Genomic DNA, 17789 nt, shown 5'->3' on the forward strand with positions numbered 1-17789 from the left:
TCGGGAGGGGCAACTCGGCTGACCCAGTCCTCTTACCCAGTCCTCCCTTGAAGAGGGTTTGGCAAAGGGGACAAAGGACAGAGCCGCACCAGGCAGAGGCCTGCAACCCTGCAACGGAGGAACGGGGCAGAGAGGAGCAGCACCAGAGGCCAGGAGAGCGCGGAAAGGGCCACAGCTTCTTTGTTTTTTAAAAATTCTATAATTTGGGAGAGGGTGGTGATTCATTTCCAAAATACACTTCAGAGTCCCACCTTCCACACAGCTCCCTTACTCACAGCCCTTTGGTTTTTCAGACAAAATTGAAGAGCCCTCGTAAAGCCAGAAGTACGGATAACCCCGCAACGCACCCAAAAGCAGTGTTCACGTCCAGCCCTCGCAGAGACTACGTGCCGTAGCCTTTGCTTCTCCCTCTACGTTTGTCTTACGGCTCAGTGGCAAGGCGGCTGTAGAGACACACATTAGGAGGGCACGTGGAAAAGGGAAACAAAGGGGAGGCCCAGGCATGTGGGGACAGGGAGGGGTGGGGAACACCACTTCCATTTTTGTCTCTTCCTTTAAAAAAAAAAAAAAAAAAGGCAGGGGTGTGATTGGTCGGAAGGGCAGAGAACAAACCCCAGAACAGTATGTAAGCCCCAGAGGCAGGCGGTGGGACTCGTCCCCCGAGCCGAGGGAGGGAAGGTCAGGGCAGTGCCTGCAGCATCAAGTTCCTCAGGAGCTTCTGCCGGCCCAGCTCGTAGTCCTCCTCGTCCACGTTCACCAGCAGCTTGATGGCTTCGTGGCCCACAGCCTGCTTGAGGGAGTCTGTGATAAAGACGCCTTTAAGCGCCTCTAGTAGCGAGCCGTTGATGTAGTCGCGCCAGAATGCGTCGAGGTAGGTGAGCTCGGAGAACTTGATGTCACAGATGATGGAGCCCAGGTCCCGAGACTTGAGGATGGTGTTGGCCTGGTTAAAGCGCTCAAACTGGCGCTCCAGTGGGTCCTGCTTGTTCGAGAACACGTTGCCCTGCAGAGCGGTCTCATGCTGGCAGTACTCGGCCCGGACCCGCAGTCTGATGTCTGGGGGGACAGGAGACACGCACACGGGGTTGCACTGAGGGGGCGCGGACAACCCTCGCGCCAGAGGGGGAACGGAACGGCTGGGCGGGGAAGCTGGGTGCCTCACTCGCCTGCCCGCTTCTCTGCCTCTCCCCAGGACTTCTTCTCTATGTACCCCCGAAATCCTTGCCTCGACACCAGAGTTCCCCTCAAACGGGCCAAGCTCGGGGCAGACTGTGGCCACTGCTCACCAGCAGCACCTTACTTCTAGGAGATCCCCTCCTAACAGGCACCCGAGTTCCTTCTAGTACTCGGTCATGCCTGGGTCACCCGACAGTAAGGATGTCGTGACGGCGTCCCTCTGCTGTACTATTAACTAGAGGGAGCTGAGAGGTACTGCCACAGAGACCAAGGAGTTCTCTCCCCAGAGCCCAGCTATTCCATCCCAGCAAGTCGTTCAACCGTTCGACCCCAGCCTTACACCGCCCGGTATCTCAGCATTTCTGTCTCCCGCTCAGGTCCCCTCCGCCTCTAGAACCCCCGCAGCAGCTGCGTTTCCCTTCAAGTCTACACCGCCTCTCACGCCCTTCAACTTCCTCACCACATGTCTGCTTTTCCTTGGGGTCTGGCGTTACTGACTTCCGGCGTTTTCGTTGGCTCCCAAGGGTGGCTCTCCCTCGAGCTGGCCGCTTGCTACACATCTGAGGGCCCGATGCCGGGCAGCACACCACAGGATAGTGGGGAGGCACTGACCAGAGGGTGGAAAGGGAAAAACCATAGTATGGTAAAAGCAGAAATGTAAACACTTCCCTTGGAATGAGAAAGGAATCGTTTACACTTAGCCCTAAAAGCTCTATCAGTAAAGTGACCTGAAAAGAAGACAAAACGTGGGGACAGTTGCAGGACCCAGGTGAAGCGTGAACACCTCACCTGATTATTATGGGGCTAGAGATTGGGGGGTGGGGGGGGCAGCAGTGAGAGAGACACAGTATCTTTTCACTCAGGCTGGCAGAGCTGGGAAAAGGATGGGTTTGGTAACTTTCTTTTCTTTTTTTGAGAAAAAGAGTGTGTGCGTGCAGGAGGAGGGGCAAGAGGGAGAGCGAGGAGAAGAGAGAAACTCTCCAGCCGTCTGCCCAGAGAGCAAGAAGCCCAACGCGGGGCTCAATCCCACAACCCCGAGAGCATGACCCGAGTCGAAACCAAGAGTCGGACGCTCAACCGCCGTGCCACCCAGGTGCACCCCCTTTCCTCTCACGTAAGCCGTACACCCAACACGGGGCTTCAACTCATGACTCAAGATCGAGAGTCGCGCGCTCTACTGAGCGGGCCGGGCGCCCTGGTGTCTTCTTTCTTGAAGATGAACATTAGGAGAGTCACTATCTTCTTACCTGTTTTGGGGGGTTGTGGAGGCCTCGGTTCTGGATCGCTGAGGGCTCTGGGGGTCACATAGCGAATGGATGTCTCCTCCAGATACTTGTCTACAAGGTCGGGGCACACTACAGGAGGGGAGGGAGTCATTCAGGAAAAGAGCCAGCCCTCCCTCCTACGCGGCTCCTCTCTTGTCCCGGGGAGCCCCCAGGGTCAACACCCCGTCCCGCCTGGACCCCCAAGCCCGCCTGGCCCCCCCGGGGCTCCGCTCACCGGCCCGCCTCCGCTTGAGGGTGACGTAGGGCAGCAGGTCGTGGCGCGTGATGATCCGCAGCAGCTGCAGCACCTGGCGAAAGTTACTCTCGTCACAGCGGCCCTGGCGCTCCAACGCCAGTAAGAAGTCACGTCCGTCGCGGATGAGGCCCCGCTCGTGGTCATCGATGACATCAACGAAGAGGAAAGAAAGGACGCGCACATCTCGGTGTGTCAGGTGGGTGCCCACGATGTCGAACATGCGGTGCAGGCTGTACAGCCCGTGCTCCTGCTCGCCGCGCTCTTCCGGCCACACCTGGCTCGCCCGCCGCTTCTGGCCCGCCATGCTGGGGGCTCAGGCGCGCGAGGCTTTCCAGAATCCCTGCGCGGCGGCTGCGATCCCCACCGTACTGCAAGCACAAGGAGAGAACCCGTGAGCTATTCGAGGGCCAGAACTGGTCTCATTCACTCGTCTATCCCCAGCCCCTGACACAGCACCTGGCCCGGGGTAATGCTCCATAAGTACTGGTTGAAAAATAAAGCCTAGAGCTCTCCCATCCAACAGAGGTTGTCCTAAGTCCTAAGTCCCTTTTCCTAAGAGAGAACATTCTCTGCAATTTCCATGCAGCATATTCAGCGGGAGTTGCTATTCGATGTTCCCCCGATTGTTCTCTTGTGCCCCAAATACTCTTTTCGGTCCCTTGTGCTCTCTGTCCCACCCCCAACCGGCTCACCTCTTAAATGTAGGCAAAATTGAAAAGGAGACAGTTCACACTAAACTAACATGGAGGCTGCGGCAGATGAACTTACAGACGGGAGGGAGACAGACAGTCTTTGGGGTGAGAACTAGTTTCAGGCCTGCCTGTGTCATTAGCAAGCCGTGGAGCCGGGAGACCTTATGTGAGTCACTGCCCCCCCCCCCAAAACACGAATGAAAGTACTCTCCAGACTTGTCAAGGGTCCAATTAGAAAACACATGTGAAATCGCTGTGCCAACAGAAAGAGATTTTTTTTTTTAAGATTTTTATTCATTTATTTGACAGACAGAGATCACATGTAGGCAGAGAGGCAGGCAGAGAGAGAGAGGGAACCAGGCTCCCTGCTGAGCAGAGAGCCCGAGGTGGGGCTCCATCCCAGGACCCTGAGATCATGACCTGAGCCAAAGGCAGAGGCTCAACCCACTGAGCCACCAAGGCGCCCCGATCATTTGGTATTTGATTCACAAAGTTCCACCATCAAGCTAGGTAATGTCAATGACCAACCAGTAACCAGGCCTCAAGTTCAGAGGCTTCCGTGTCCATGCTAGTCAGGCATGCGTGCCGCTCCGCCCTGGCCACGGCTCCAGTCACTCGATTCATCATAAGCTCCTGTTGAAGCCACTTCTGAATGTGTCTTAAATACCCTCACCTTTCCACGGCCACTGCCCTGGTTCAGGTCCCAATAATCTCTCTCCAGGACTATGGTTAACACCCTCTTCAGGGGCTCTCCTTACCAACGGTCTTAACCCACCTAAATCCATTCCCCACATCCTGCTGAATGAGCTATCTAAAACGTACAACTGAGGGGCACCTGGGTGGCACAGTCGGTTGAGCATCCGACTCTTGTTTTCCGCTCAGGTCATGATCGCAGGGACCTGGGACAGAGTCCCACATCGGGCTCCGCGCTCAACACAGGGTCTGCTTGAGATTCTCTCTTTCTCCCCCTCCATCCCTCCTGCTCGTGCTCGCTCTCTAAAACAAATAAGTAAAATCTGTAGAAAAAATAAATAAAATGCACAACTGACCACATCACTTTTCTGCTTAAGCCCTATCTACAGCCTCCTCCCTACCTGTAAGAACACTGGTAAACTCCTTACGCAGCACACGAAACCTCTGAGATCAGGCCCTGCCTCTACCCCTCCAACCTCATAACCCACTTTTTATTCTCCCCCATTACCAGTTTGTTTATAGCTCAAATACAGCACGCCGTTCCTTTCTCCGTCCCTTTCTTCAGCCTGTTCCTTTTGCTGGAGGGCCCCTCTCCCTCCACTGTCCCATATATGCCCCGTCACCACCCTTTTGCAGATGGCTAACTCCTACTCAGCCTTTAAAAGTCAGCTCAGACACCATCTTCAAATTCAGTCTCCACACCTCCATGCCAGGTTAAGTAGTCCTCTTCTGTGCCCCTACAGAACATCATGCGTATCCCCTTTAAGCCCCTTATCAAAGTGTACTAAAACTATCCATGTGTTCATTATCCTAGTAGACCTTCAACACCTCATGTAGACGGACTAAGTCATACTCATCTTTACATCCCCAGTGCCTGGCAACGGCTGGAGACTGGCACGTAGTACTCACGACCTCCTGAACTGAACTTAGTCTCCAGGACATCATCGCAAGCAATACCAATTAAGAAACTCCTACAAGTCCGAGAGAGGACTTCGTTAGAAACCGATACACACAACCTCGTTACCTGCATACACTCCAGTCATCTGCAGCCTCCCCCACACTGTGCAGAACTACCCATTCCCCAGCACCCTCCTCAGCAACAGGACAGGCTGCCCTGTCTTACACACCAAGAAGCTGAGGCTAGGTTAAGAAAGAGAATAAAAACGATAAGCTGCTTCCAAAGAGTCAAGCCGATGGGCTCTGTGAAAACTGAAGAGCATGTAGGACCTGGTTCTCTCTTCCTCAATAATCCTAAAACGGACTCAGAGACTCCTTCCCTTAAGAAAAGGGGAGGTCCACCCTGGAATCACTCAGCCCTGTATCATGGGTTCTGATGCGTGGACAAGAAAAATAGCTTGTATCTGCTATGAGAACCCAGATGCCCCCCCACCCCCGAGCATGGGAAACAGCTGGGAAAGCAGCTACCCTACTATGGGCTGGTTTTCTCTGCCTCTTCCTCTCCTTTCACCGGTTGTAGTTTCTGGTACGAACAGGGGGGGCGGGGAGGGGGACTGAGGGAAAGTAACTCCTTGCTCATAGCAGGCAACATGAGAAAACTGAGCCTCCCTAGACCTCTCCCTGTTCCCCATCCCACCTGTTCCTTTTGGCCAGCTGCTGGCTGCAAGGAGCCCAGAAAAAGCAGATGGGAAGGTTTCACATTCGATCAATCCAAAGAGCAGGTGGCTAGAGAGCTCCAGAGTTCAAAGGGTCCCGACTATAAACGCCCAGAAGGGAAGGAATATTGTCCCCACATACCTTCCCCCTGGAAAATGAGGCCAAATACAGGAAAGCGCTACGGTCCTAATCACGTATCAACGGATGCAATTTCCTAACAGGCCTCTGTCCTCTGAGGGCTAACTCTCTAGATTTGAGGGAAAAAACAGCCACCCTTAAGTGCTAGATCCCAGGCTGGATCACTCGAAGTGCCAGGAAATATCAGAGCTTCTAGGTCAGTGGTTCTCAACCAGGGAGGATTCTGCGCCGCCCCCCTGCCCCGCCCCCGCCCAGGGGAAGTGCAGCAATGTTGGAAGACATTTTAGACCATGATGGCTGGAGGGGGCAAGGGACCGCGCTACTGGCCTGCGCCAAACAGAGGCCGTGGATGCTTCTAAACATCTTATAATGCACAGGACAGCCCCTGCAACACAGAATTATCCAGCCAAAATGTCAATAATGAGGGATGCCTGGGTGGCTCACTCCGTTAACTGTCTGCCTTCGGCTTGGGACATGATCCCGGGGTCCTGGGATCAAGCCCTGTGTTGTGGCGGGTTCCCTACTGGGGGGGGGGGTCTCCTCCTCCTTCTGCCCCTCCCCCACCTCACACATGCGCATGCGTTGTCTCTCAAATAAATAAAATCTTAAAAAAAAAAAAGCTGATGCTGAGAAACCCTATTGTAGATGGACTGTGATGAAGGGTCAAAAGGAGAGAGACGGCATGTCACTCTCCACCCTAGATCTAGAGAGGGAAGCCACTGGGTCCTTCCGACCCAAACCCATCCAACAATATTCCAGAAGAAAAGCAAAGCCAGTCAGACACAGACTTATTTAACTCCCAAGTTCAAGAGCACTAAGGAGTTCCATCCCTCTCCAACCCTGGCTTCTCTATCACCTGCTGTTGCCATTCAGGAGAGCAGCAAGTGGTGAGGCTATACTCTCTTCTGCCCCATCCCGGGAGGTCGGATGTGACCTAGTTCAAGCTGGACCTCTGTGAAGAGAAGAGAAATGCCCTCCTCTGCAAGACAAACAAAAAGGATCCGGCACTGAGCCCTCGCAACCATCTTTAAAGTCCTGAAACTCGACCAGCTGCAGACCCTTCCTTGTTCAACTGCTGATCAGACATTCTGCTTACTCGATGAAGCAAAATGTAGAAGTTGTTTAAGTTTCCCAAGGCCACTTCCTTGAAAGAAATGTCAGGAGGCTGACATGCAGGCTAACAGGCAGCCCCCCTGCCCAGTTACTTATCGTCTAGGATGGTGAGTTCACTCATTTGGCAATCCAGATAGGGTTCCAAGAATCTATCTAACTTCAGCATTAAAAGAACATGGCCAACTTCCTCTTCAACCAAAATATACTCAGCTTTTTGTGGCAGTGAAGCTTGGGAACACAGCTTAAAATATACAGAGATCCTAGATGAAAGATAGCAGAGTAGTAAGAAGAACGTACCCCCTGTAAATAGATTAAAAAGAACTCCTAAAGGGGCGCCTGGGTGGCTCAGTGGGTTAAAGCCTCTGCCTTCGGCTCAGGTCATGATCCCAGGGTCCTGGGATCGAGCCCCGCGTCGGACTCTCTGCTCTGCGGGGAGCCTGCTTCCTCCTCTCTCTCTCTCTGCCTGCCTCTCTGCCTAGTTGTGATCTCTCTGTCAAATAAATAAAATATTAAAAAAATAAAATAAAAAAAATAAAAAGAACTCCTAAGTCCTGGTGTCTGAAATATTGCCAGATATCAAGAGACAAACAAAACACTCCAGTCAAGGAGTCCTGATCCCGCTGGCTGGTTTGGGTCCGTTTGAGAACCTAATATGATTCCCCTATTACAGTTTCCCCAATTTTTTTATTATTATTTTTACCCCCAAGAATAATTTTTATTCCCAGGAATTGCTGCATTTCCTGGAGTTGTAGTTTTTTGTACGTTTTCTTTAGGGAGGTCCAAACCAGCCAAGTGCCAACAGTCTGTATGTATCTACAGAACAGCCTATCAGGTTTCCGCTTCCAAAGAGTCTGGTCTCATCCCAACCAGGAATGACATCTGTGGTTTTTGAGGTACTTGACTCTCTTGGAAGCCTGTAGAGGACAGTCATGCGGAATAAATACAGAAAGAGGGGCGCCTGGGTGGCTCATTCGGTTAAGCATCTGCCTTGGGCTCAGGTCATGATATTGGAGTCCAGGGATCAGGCCCTACATTGTGCTCCCTGCCTGCTGGGAACCTGCTTCTCCCTTTCCTCCCTGCTCGTGCTTTCTCTCATTGCCTCTCTAAAAAATAAATAAAATCTTTAAAAAAAAAAAAAAACAAAACAAAAAAACCAAAAAGAATGATCTCTTGAAATGAAGACAAAACTCTAGTTTTATCTCAACAGAGATGGCATCTATATTTTCGCAAAACCAAAGTATTTGAATCTCTCTCTGCAGCCCTTAGGGAGGAAAGTCACGTGGAAGAAGTAAAAAAGAGTGATGTCTTGAAACTTGGAATGAAAATATGGAAAAGCTTCAAGATGACTGAGAGATAGAGCTTTCTTGCTGGTGGGACAGCGAAAATGTAACCAAATATCTGGAAGTCAGAATTACATAGTATGTGGGGCGCCTGGGTGGCTCAGTCAGTTAAGCATCTGCCTTCACCTCAGGTCCTGATCCCAGGGGCCTGAGATCGAGCCCCACATCGGGCTCCCTGCTCGGTGGGGAGCCTGCTTCTCTCTCTCCCTTGGCCTGCTGATCCCCCTGCTTGAGCTCTCTCTCTCTGCCAAATAAATAAATAAAATCTTTAAAAAAATTTTTTTAAAGAATTACATAGTATATTTTCAACAGGAAGATTCCAGGAACCTGAACAACTAGAAGAAAGTGTAAGCTAGAGAAAAAGCCTTCCCATGGAAGGTGCCCTCCTCACCCCCTGCAACTCCCCAAGGGGTAAATTAGTAGCCGGTTGTGTTAGAGTACAATGTTCCATATGTTAAACAATGTTTCTATCTGAGCTGACCAAAATGACTAGATAATAACAAACCAAAGCTGGGGGCTTGCCCCCAAACATCTAACTTCTGCTCTGTTTTCCTTCCTACCAATCTCCAGTTACCCAGAAAGACAGTGACTGCAACAGACCTCATTCACTCTGCTGTGTAGGTGAAAACTCATTTTCCCAGCATCTAACCCATTACTGGGCTCAACCCCAATACATTTCTCATGCCATTCCCATTCATTCCCTTCCATTGTTCAAAAACAAACAAAAAGTTCCAGACTTACCGTTGCAAGAAACTTAATTTCCCAGGTCTCTTCCTAGCACAAGGTTGGAAGCCAGCAGCAAAACAAAAACAAATGGGGGAGGGGAGGGGGGAAAGAGTCAGTTTTCAAGCTTTATTTTGAAACATCAAAGGTCCAAAGAGTTACTCTTGGTTACAAGAATACACAGACACCCTAAAGCCATTTCGATTAAAATAATCCACTCAAAGCTAAATAAGAGAACTCACCCCCCCCCCCCCCCCCCCCCCCGACCAACTCCCCAGGCTTCCCCTAACTCTCTACTAACCGAGTCACAAAACAATACCAACTCCCAAGAATTCCAGCCTAAATGGTTCATGGCAACTTGTGGGCAATTCAACAACTTGTGGGCAAACCAATTATCCCCTGCTACCTTCTCACCTGATTCCTCAATTCCTTAGGAGATCCACCTATTTTGTTACAATATTAACATTGACTTCAACTTTAGGGAGAACCCGGGGCGGGGAAATGGTTACAGCTAAAGGCGGCACTTTCTATCACTTCGCTTATCAGAGCAGAACTATCCTCCAAATTCTGTCTTCTGCCCTTTCCTTACCACATAGTGCGGACAAAATAACCACCAGGGCTGCATCCATTCACACATCCACATTTCACCAGGGAACATTTTCTATATGCGAATACCGACCCCTCCCTCTTAGCACTTAAACAGCAAAAGAAAGGTCTGGAAACTAAAGCACTCATTTAATTATCCAGGTTGCCTAGATGCCACCCTGTTTTCTGTTCCCTTTCTCAGACTTCCAGAGCCTACACCCTGACATACGGGGGTCCAAATCAGCATGGCTGTTTCCCCATTCTTACATGGCTAACTGCTAAAAACTAGAAAAGTCCTTTACTCCTTCTCCACTTTGGTGGCGGTGACCCTGGCTTCCCCATTTCCCCTTCTTCGGGGAACCAGGAACAACAAGGGAGCAGTAAATCAGGGAGCCTTTGGAAAGCAAATCCAGTTGAGCCCTCATCCAACCCCAATTCTCTGAGCCATTCCCTTCTGCCCTTCCCACCCTATTAAAAGCTAAAGGCCTGGCAATTAGAATTGGTTGCAACTGATGCCGCTTAACTCTGCTCTCTCTTCCTTTGGAGGGGGGGCGGGGAGGGAAACCCCCAACCTCTCACCCGTGCAGCTCCACTGTCCTATCTCCCAGCCCATTCCCCTTCCTCCCAAACTTTCCTCCTAGTCTCTCACTTTCCCCATTCCCTCGTCACACCGCCACGCTCTCCATTCCCCCAAACCTCCGTGCTCTCCTTTTCCACCCAAATTCTCCCCTAGGCCCTTCCCCCTCCCACCTCCAATGTAACACTTTCAAAACCTCCCCCCAAACGTCTGAAGTCCCCTCCTCAGCCCTTCCCACCTCCTCCCAACACCGCTCTCCAGAGTCCAGTCCCTCCCACCACATGCCACCAGCCCCTTCCCCTTCGCACCCCCGGCCGCTCCCTCCCGCGCCCACCGCCCTCAATCCCGCGGGATCGCAGCCCCACTCCCACCTCGGCCGCGCCAACACCCCCGGCCCGGCCCGGCCCGGCCCTTGTTTACGCCCCTCCCCGCGCCCACTCCCCCGCCTCGCCCCTGCCCTCTCCCACAGTTGCCACCTCCCCCGCACGCCCCCTCGGCCGCTCCCCTCCCCCACCTCGCAGCGTCCCGTCACCTCCCTCTCCCGAGGTTCTCGGGCTGGACGTCGCCTCCGCCTCCCCCTCCACTTTCCTTCCCCAAGCCCTCCGCGGCCCCGCCCGGCCCCGCCCCGTCCCGCTCGCCTCCCCCTCCCCACTCCGCCGCCCCGCCGCCTCACTCTCGGCTCAGGCTCGGCGCCGCCATGTTGGATCCATCCGCGCCGCCCTCCCGTCCCGTCGCACGCCGCCGCATCCGGGCTCCGGCCGCCGCCGCCACCGCCGCCGCCGCCGCCGCCGCGGGCGTGGGGGAGGGGGGGCGGCCTCGTCCAGAGCTGCGCCTCCCGGAACTTGGCCGGTTAGCGGCGGCTTCGAGACCATAGTGAGGCATGAGCCGGCGTGGCCATGCTAGGTGAGGGCAGCCTGGCAGCGGCATTAACCGGGGCGTGGATAGCTTCAGTGTGGGAAGGGAGACTAGAGGCTGGCCGCCATCTTGCTTTGGGGCAAGCGGGCACCGCAGGTTCTTCCTGACGCGGGCTTCAGGGCCCTAGTGAGGAGGCAGTGAGGCTTTCATTCTCGAGTGTGAGAACATTGGGGGCGCCAGAGCTGGCTGCCGTCGACTTCAAGACCCATCGAAAGACTGGACCAGCAGCCATGACTCATAAGGGCGGAATACTGCAAGGGTCGAACGGCCCCGCGAACTTCGGCAAAGGGTCACGATCGGGATTTGACCTTTGCCCCGAACTTCCGGTAAATCCGGACGTTCGGTAAACCTGCGTCCGGAGCTGAAGGTGCTGCCCGGATGCCCGCTCGGATTTCGTTCTTTAAGCAAACGTTTGCCTGTTCAGCGCCCGCTTCCTGGACTGGCGGGAGTTGGGGCTGGGGGGCCGGGTGCGCTCTGGAGCTGTCCGCGGCGTGGTGGTTAAAGGAGGTAATAAGTGAGGCCGGTGAGAATGGGAGGGAGCGATTACGCAAGGCCTGTGAGGGCGTTGATTTTTACCCGAAGGGCAGCGAGTCAACTTTGAAGAGCCTTGGCAGAGAAGTGAACAATTGTATTTGCATTTTTAAGAGATCGCTGGTTGCAGTGGGGGGAATGGGTAGGAGGGAACGAGGTTAGGGGCCAGAACAGTTGGGAAGCTCTTCTCCAGGCGAGAGAGGGTAGTGGTCTGACCCAGAGGAGGGAGAGTGCGGGTGGGAAAAACATCGGAAATGGGGATGAGGCAGAGGTTAATCCCCAGTGTATTGAGTTGGGTAACCGAGGAAAAGTGATGCCATTTTCTCGTTGGTTTGGGGAGAGAGGATGAGTTTAGGTGCGCTGTTGGTTTAGATATCCACTCTTTGGACAGTCGAATATGAGATCATGTGGGTTGGAAGCCCCAAAGTTTGGGGCGTGTGCGCGAGCGAGCGTGTGAACATAGGTGTTGAAGCCAGGGACGTGGATAAGACGGTCTAGAGAGGAGTGTCTGCATCTGGAGAATGAGATGAGGGCAGAAAACAGAGAAAGGGACACTGAGAAGGGGCAGAAAAACTAATCCAGGAGTGAAGTACCAGGGAAACCGGTCAGAGGGTTAAAGGTAACAGGTTAGGCGAGGTTTATACTACAATGTGTCCATTGGGTATTGCAAGAGGAAGTCCTTTGGTAATTTTGGAGAAAGTTGTTTCAGAGATACTGTGGGATACAAACCAGAGTGAAGTAAACTGAGTGACTGGAAATGGACAACGTAGAAAGAGTTTTCTGGTGGTGGTGACTGTAAAAAAGAGGCTAGCCATAGGGTGTAGCATGAGCCAGGATTCCACAGAAAGGGGAGGACTTTTCGATCCCTGTGGGACTGTCAGATCTATGGTACCAATGGCAATTGAATACGCAGATCTGAATAAGGGAGAATTAAATGGAAATCACTAAATGGAAAGGAAAGCATGAGTAGAAGAATACGGATGGCACATTTACACAGGCATTTAACAGTTAGCCATGGGGGCACCTCGGGGCTCAGTCGGTTAAGTGTCTGCCTTCCGTTCGGGTCATGATCCCAGAGTCTTGGGATCGCTCTCACTCGCTCACGCTCTCTCTCAAATAAACAAGATTTTTTAAAAAGTAACCATGAAGAATGGGCCTCAGGACGATGAAGGATGAAGATTTCTACGTATTATTTTAGATCCATCTTTACTGTTTGAATTTGTTTTACTATGTACATATATTACTTTTATAGAAAGCTACTTTTTTAAAACTCCAGTGATGTATAGGCCAGAAATTCTGAATCACGAACATTTCAGTGGCACTTGAAGCCATGGATTTGGGCAAACTCCAGAGAACAGCAGAGGGCTAAGAAGAGTGCTCTGGGGGAATTCCAACATTTGTAATACGTGAAGAGGAGCCCTTGGAAAATCTTTGAAAAGGAACAGCCAATGAGAAAGAATAAAAATTAAGTGACGATTCTTATAGAATCTGAGGGAAGAGAGTGGTGTTTTGTTTTGTTTTTTCTTTAAGATTTTATTTATTTGAAGGGGGCGGGGAAGAGGGAGAAGCAGACACCCCGCTGAGCAGGGAGCCCAGTGCCAGCCTTGAGGCTCCATCCAGGCCCCTGGATCATGACCTGAGCTGAAGGCAGACGCTTAACCGACTGAGCCACCCAGGCACCCAGGAAGAGAGCGTTTCAAGAGGAGCAGAGTTGTTAAGTGTCACATATCCCCAGAAAGGCCACTAATAGGAAAGGTGCCTTTAACTCCAGACCTCATTTTCCTAGAAGCTTGGTCAAATCCAGCTCGTGAACCTTCCCCCAGATATTACGTGGGATTGGAGCCCTGTGCTGTTCCACCCTTACGGATCATGGCTGCCAGTTCCAGTCTTTCAAGGGACCTTGAAGCCCCCTCTGGCCCCACCAGTGCTGCCTCTCCTGATCCTTACTATGGCACTGAAGCTGCTGTCAAGAAGAACTGGAGGGGGGCGGGGTGGAGGCGCCTGGGGGCAGTCAGTGAGCCCCTGCCTTTGGCTTAGGTCATGATCTCAGGTCTTGGGTGTGAGTTCCACTTTGGGCTCCTTGCTCAGAGAGGAGCCTGCTTCTCCCTCTCCCTCCCTCCCTGCTTGTGCTCTCTCTGCCTCCCAAATAAATAAATAAAATCTTTTTTTTTAAGATTTTTATATATTTATTTGACAGATCATGAATAGGCAGAGAGGCAGGCAGAGAGAGAGGGAGAAGCAGGCTCCCCGTGAAGCAGAGAGCCCGATGTGGGGCTCGATCCCAGGACCCTGAGATCATGACCTGACCCGAAGGCAGAGGCTTAACCCACTAAGCCACCCAGGCGCCCCTAAATAAATAAAATGTTAAAAAAAGAAAGAAAAACCTGTGTGAGAGTGCCTGGCTGGCCCAGTGGGTAGAGCATTCAGATCTTGATCTTGAGATTGTGAGTTCAAGCCTCACATTGGGTGTAAAAGTTACTTGAAAATTTAAAATAAAAAATAAATTGGAGGGCGCCTGGGTGGCTCAGTGGGTTAAAGCCTCTGCCTTCAGCTTAGGTCATGATCCCAGGGTCCTGGGATCGAGCCCCGCATCGGGCTCTCTGCTTGGCAGGGAGCCTGCTTCCTCCTCTCTCTCTGCCTGCCTCTCTGCCTGGTTGTGATCTCTGTCTGTCGAATAAATAAATAAAATCTTTAAAAAAAAATAAATTGGAGCTGGATTAGCTCTTTAAAAAAAGGGGGGGGGAGAAAAGAAAAGAAAGACAGACCTGTGTTGCAAGAACTGGTGAAGGTAAGGGATTGAAAGCAGGAGTATAGGTTGGAGTTGAGAAGGTCAAGCAGTAACTAGGGAAAAAATACATGTAATAAAAATAAACTAATTAAAAAAAAGCAGTAACTAGGAGTCATACGGATTTTCCTAAAACCACCCAGAATGAGAGGAAGAGCTGGCTGAGAGGTTCCTGAACAAGGTGCTGATGTCAGCAAGCAGGAGTGCTAAAGGGTCAAGGAGCCAGTGACATCAGCTTCAAGGAGGAGCGAGTTTTTGCAAGAAAATGAAAGCACAGTTGTCTGGAGATGAACAGCCTCTGCTTCAGAAGGTTGTGTCCATTAGACAGAGTCAGAATTTCTACCCCACTCATTTTCCCCCTGAGCCCACCGGACCTCTGTTCCTTTGTACGCAGCCGCCTCTCCAGCCTGGTGTTCTTCACAGAATGCTCCCTGGCTTTTCCTAGAGGAAGACTCATCAGGACCCAGACGGCTGTGATGTTCCCTTACGTCAGCTCCTAGCCCTTCTTTGGAGCCTCAGCCAAGAAATCATCCCTTGAACTTTCCAACACCGGCCTCTTCGGCTTGATCCCGATTCCCCTCTTCTGCTTCTCAACACTGTCCCCTCAGCTGTCTGTTCCTTCGTGCCATCTTTAACCTGACATCCCTCAGCTACCTTTCCCATGCTCCCACTCCCACGGTGTCCTGCCTGTCGTTCTTAACTCCTAATGCTCGGAAAGCATTTTTTCTGGACTTGGAAAAATCTCTCTTTGTCACTTCTGCTTACTGGTCCTATTTTCTCCCTCAGCTACATGTCAGTGCTCCAGAGAGCTACTGTGTCCCCACTAAGTGTTTTTTTTTTTTCCAAATCAATGATCGTACCAATTCAAATAGTAGATGTTGTCCCTTTGTTGATCTGAAAGCTCTGTTAGGACGGCTTGGCCCAGTCCACGCTGTTCCCCAGCTCTGCCAAAATTAAAATCTTTACAGAACAGACATTTCCTTCAAGAAGAGTCCACTGTTAACAACCCACTGTTCTCAGTATCCTCTTGACTCTTCCAGGGCCATTCTGATTCCCATATCCCTGTCCCCTTTACTCTTAAACTTTATCCTACAGCAGCTTACCTTTCTGTTCTCTCTGGTTCTTGGGTCCCCATTAACTGCAGGCTGTTCCTGTTACTCATTTTCACCCAACATTTGACTAGCTCCAAACTCCATTTCGGCTTCAAACCCAACCATAAGCCAAATTATGAGCTGGAACCCCAGTGTCTCCTCGCTCCTGAGTAGAGGAAGGAGGACCACCGCCACCGAATCCTAATGATCTTTTCTAAAACTCTCCTTAGCTGGCTCCCTTTTTTGTTCCCCTGCTCTGACTTTAACCAATAAGTCTTTGGACGAGTTCCTTAATTTCTCTGTGATTTTCTCATGTGTAAAAGGGCAAATACAACATCCACCCCATAGGTCATTGTTTTAATGGTTATATGAAATTAACATATCTGAGGTATTAGCATACAGCCCAGCAGGTAATAAGTACAATAAATGTTACCCAATATTTATCTGCTACACTTCTTCCCGGTTTCAGAAACTTCCCAGGTTCCTTATCAGTGCTCTCTGCTGCCCCCCGTGGGGACAACTTCCAAGTCACTGGTATCCAACAGGCCCCGCCCCAAAAAGAGCCCTGTTAGACCAACCTCCCTAGATAATTAGAGAATCAGTTCTTTGGTTGGTTGTTCAAATAAAAATGCTTCTATAGGGGCGCCTGGGTGCTCAGTAGGCTCAGTAGGTTAAAGCCTCTGCCTTCGGCTCAGGTCATGATCTCAGGGTCCTGGGATCGAGCCCCACGTGGGGCTCTCTGCTCTGCAAGGAGCCTGCTTCCTCCTCTCTGCCTGCCTCTCTGCCTACTTGTGATCTCTGTCAAAAAAATAAAATCTTTTTTAAAAAATGCTTCTATATTCCAGCCCATTCTCTGTCTTTTTAAAAGAATGTGTCAGGGGTCGCCTGGGCAGCTTAGTCGTTAGGCGTCTTCCTTTGGCTCAGGTCATGGTCCCAGGGTTCTGGGATCGAGCCGCGCATTGGGCTCTCTCTTCAGCATGGAGCCTGCTTCCCCGCCTCGCTTTACCTGCCTCTGCCTAGTTGTGATCTCTCTCTCTGTTAAATAAATAAATAAAATCTTTAAAAACAAACAAAACAAAGAAGCATACTATCTGTGATATTCTCCTAGCTTTATTAATTTAGTAACACTGGCGAGAGACCTGGGTGGCATCAGTCGGTTAAGCATCTGCCTTTGGCTCAGGTCATGATCAAGCCCCTCAGCAGGGAGCCTGCTTCTCCCTCCCCTCCCCCACACCCCCACCCCCACCGGTGGCCGCTCATGCTCTGGTTCACACTCTTGAAAACAAATAAAATCCTTTTTTAAAAAGATTTTTAATATATTCGAGACAGCACAAGCAGGGCAGAGGGGCAGTGGGAGACGGAGAAGCAGGCTCCGCACTGAGCAGGGAGTCCAATGCGGGGCTGGATCACAGCCTCCCAAGATCATGACCTGAGCTGAAGGCAGATGCTTAACTGACTGATGACAACCAGGCATCCCAATAAATAAAATCTTAAAAAAAAAAAAAGATTTGGAGCACTTGAATGGTTTAGAGTTAGGCATCCACCTCTAGGTTTTGACTCAGGTCATAGTCTTAGGTTGTGGGATTGAACCCTACAGCCACAGCCCTCTCCCCCAAACTTTGCAGGCTTCCTGATCAGTGGGGAGTCTGCTTGAAAGATTCCTTCTCTCTGCCATTCCTCCCACTTATGTTCTCTCTCTTTCTCTCTCGAAGCAAATAAATTGTATTAAAAAAATCTAGGGGCACTTGGGTGGCTCAGTCGTTAAGTGTCTGCCTTTGGCTCAGGTCATGATCCCAGGATCCTGGGATCTAGTCCTACCTCAGGCTCCTTGCTCAGTGGGGAGTAGGCTTCTCCCTCTCCTGCTCCCCCTGCTTGTGTTCCCTCTCACTGTCTCTCTGTCTGTGAAATAAATGAGTAAAATCTTAAAAACAAAAATCTAGTAACACGGGCAAGGAAAGTCATTCAATCATTTATTTAATAAGTGTATGATAACCATCTACTGATGTCAGATGCTGTGACAGGCATACAGGAGGGGACACACAGCGGTGAACAAAACAGACATGTCTTCATGGAGCTCACTAAGGAAAGAAAAATATTCTAAATTGAGATAGGGGCTATGAAGGAAAGGAACAGAATGCTGCGACAGGGAAGTGAATGATCTGGGAAGGTCTCCTGTTGAGGTGACATGACCAGAGGGCCAAGACAGAGCCAGTCATCTTTTGGAGAATGGGGAGGGGGTATCCCAGGCTGAGGACACCTGCAAAAGGTCCAAAGGCAAGAGAGACCCGACACCCT

At 51.2% G+C, this 17789-nt stretch overlaps 1 protein-coding gene and 1 long non-coding RNA gene across 3 annotated transcripts; one reads left to right on the forward strand and one right to left on the reverse strand.

Annotated features, from left to right (window-relative positions):
• Positions 1–179: 179 nt before the first annotated feature.
• On the reverse strand, positions 180–11053 carry DEDD (death effector domain containing). 2 transcript variants are annotated; one of them, XM_045982161.1, is made up of 6 exons: positions 10846–11053; positions 9029–9061; positions 2677–3065; positions 2424–2531; positions 1637–1783; positions 180–1056 (listed from the first exon to the last, which is right to left on the reverse strand). In XM_045982161.1, exons 3-6 carry the CDS (start codon positions 2999–3001, stop codon positions 680–682), a joined length of 957 nt encoding a protein of 318 aa, XP_045838117.1. In that variant the 5' UTR covers positions 3002–3065; positions 9029–9061; positions 10846–11053; the 3' UTR covers positions 180–679. The 2 variants fall into 2 exon arrangements, with proteins under 2 accessions (XP_045838117.1, XP_045838118.1); XM_045982162.1 differs by lacking the exon at positions 10846–11053 and adding an exon at positions 10687–10800.
• Positions 11054–11081: 28 nt separating this feature from the next.
• On the forward strand, positions 11082–15628 carry LOC123927531. Its single transcript, XR_006815481.1, has 2 exons — positions 11082–11594; positions 14798–15628. It is a non-coding gene; the product is annotated as an uncharacterized LOC123927531 (long non-coding RNA).
• Positions 15629–17789: the final 2161 nt, after the last annotated feature.

Source organism: Meles meles, chromosome 17, assembly GCF_922984935.1.
Source record: "Meles meles chromosome 17, mMelMel3.1 paternal haplotype, whole genome shotgun sequence".
Lineage (NCBI taxonomy): Eukaryota > Metazoa > Chordata > Mammalia > Carnivora > Mustelidae > Meles > Meles meles.

What these genes read in the sequence shown, in the direction of transcription:
- DEDD (XM_045982161.1), bottom strand. Translation starts at nt 3,001, where the DNA reads ATGGCGGGCCAGAAGCGGCGGGCGAGCCAGGTGTGGCCGGAAGAGCGC. An exon ending in CCTCAAGCGGAGGCGGGCCG is followed by an intron (nt 2,532 to 2,676) that starts GTGAGCGGAGCC and finishes CCCCTCCTGTAG; the next exon opens with TGTGCCCCGACCTTGTAGAC. An exon ending in CAAGGAAAAGCAGACATGTG is followed by an intron (nt 1,057 to 1,636) that starts GTGAGGAAGTTG and finishes CTGTCCCCCCAG; the next exon opens with ACATCAGACTGCGGGTCCGG.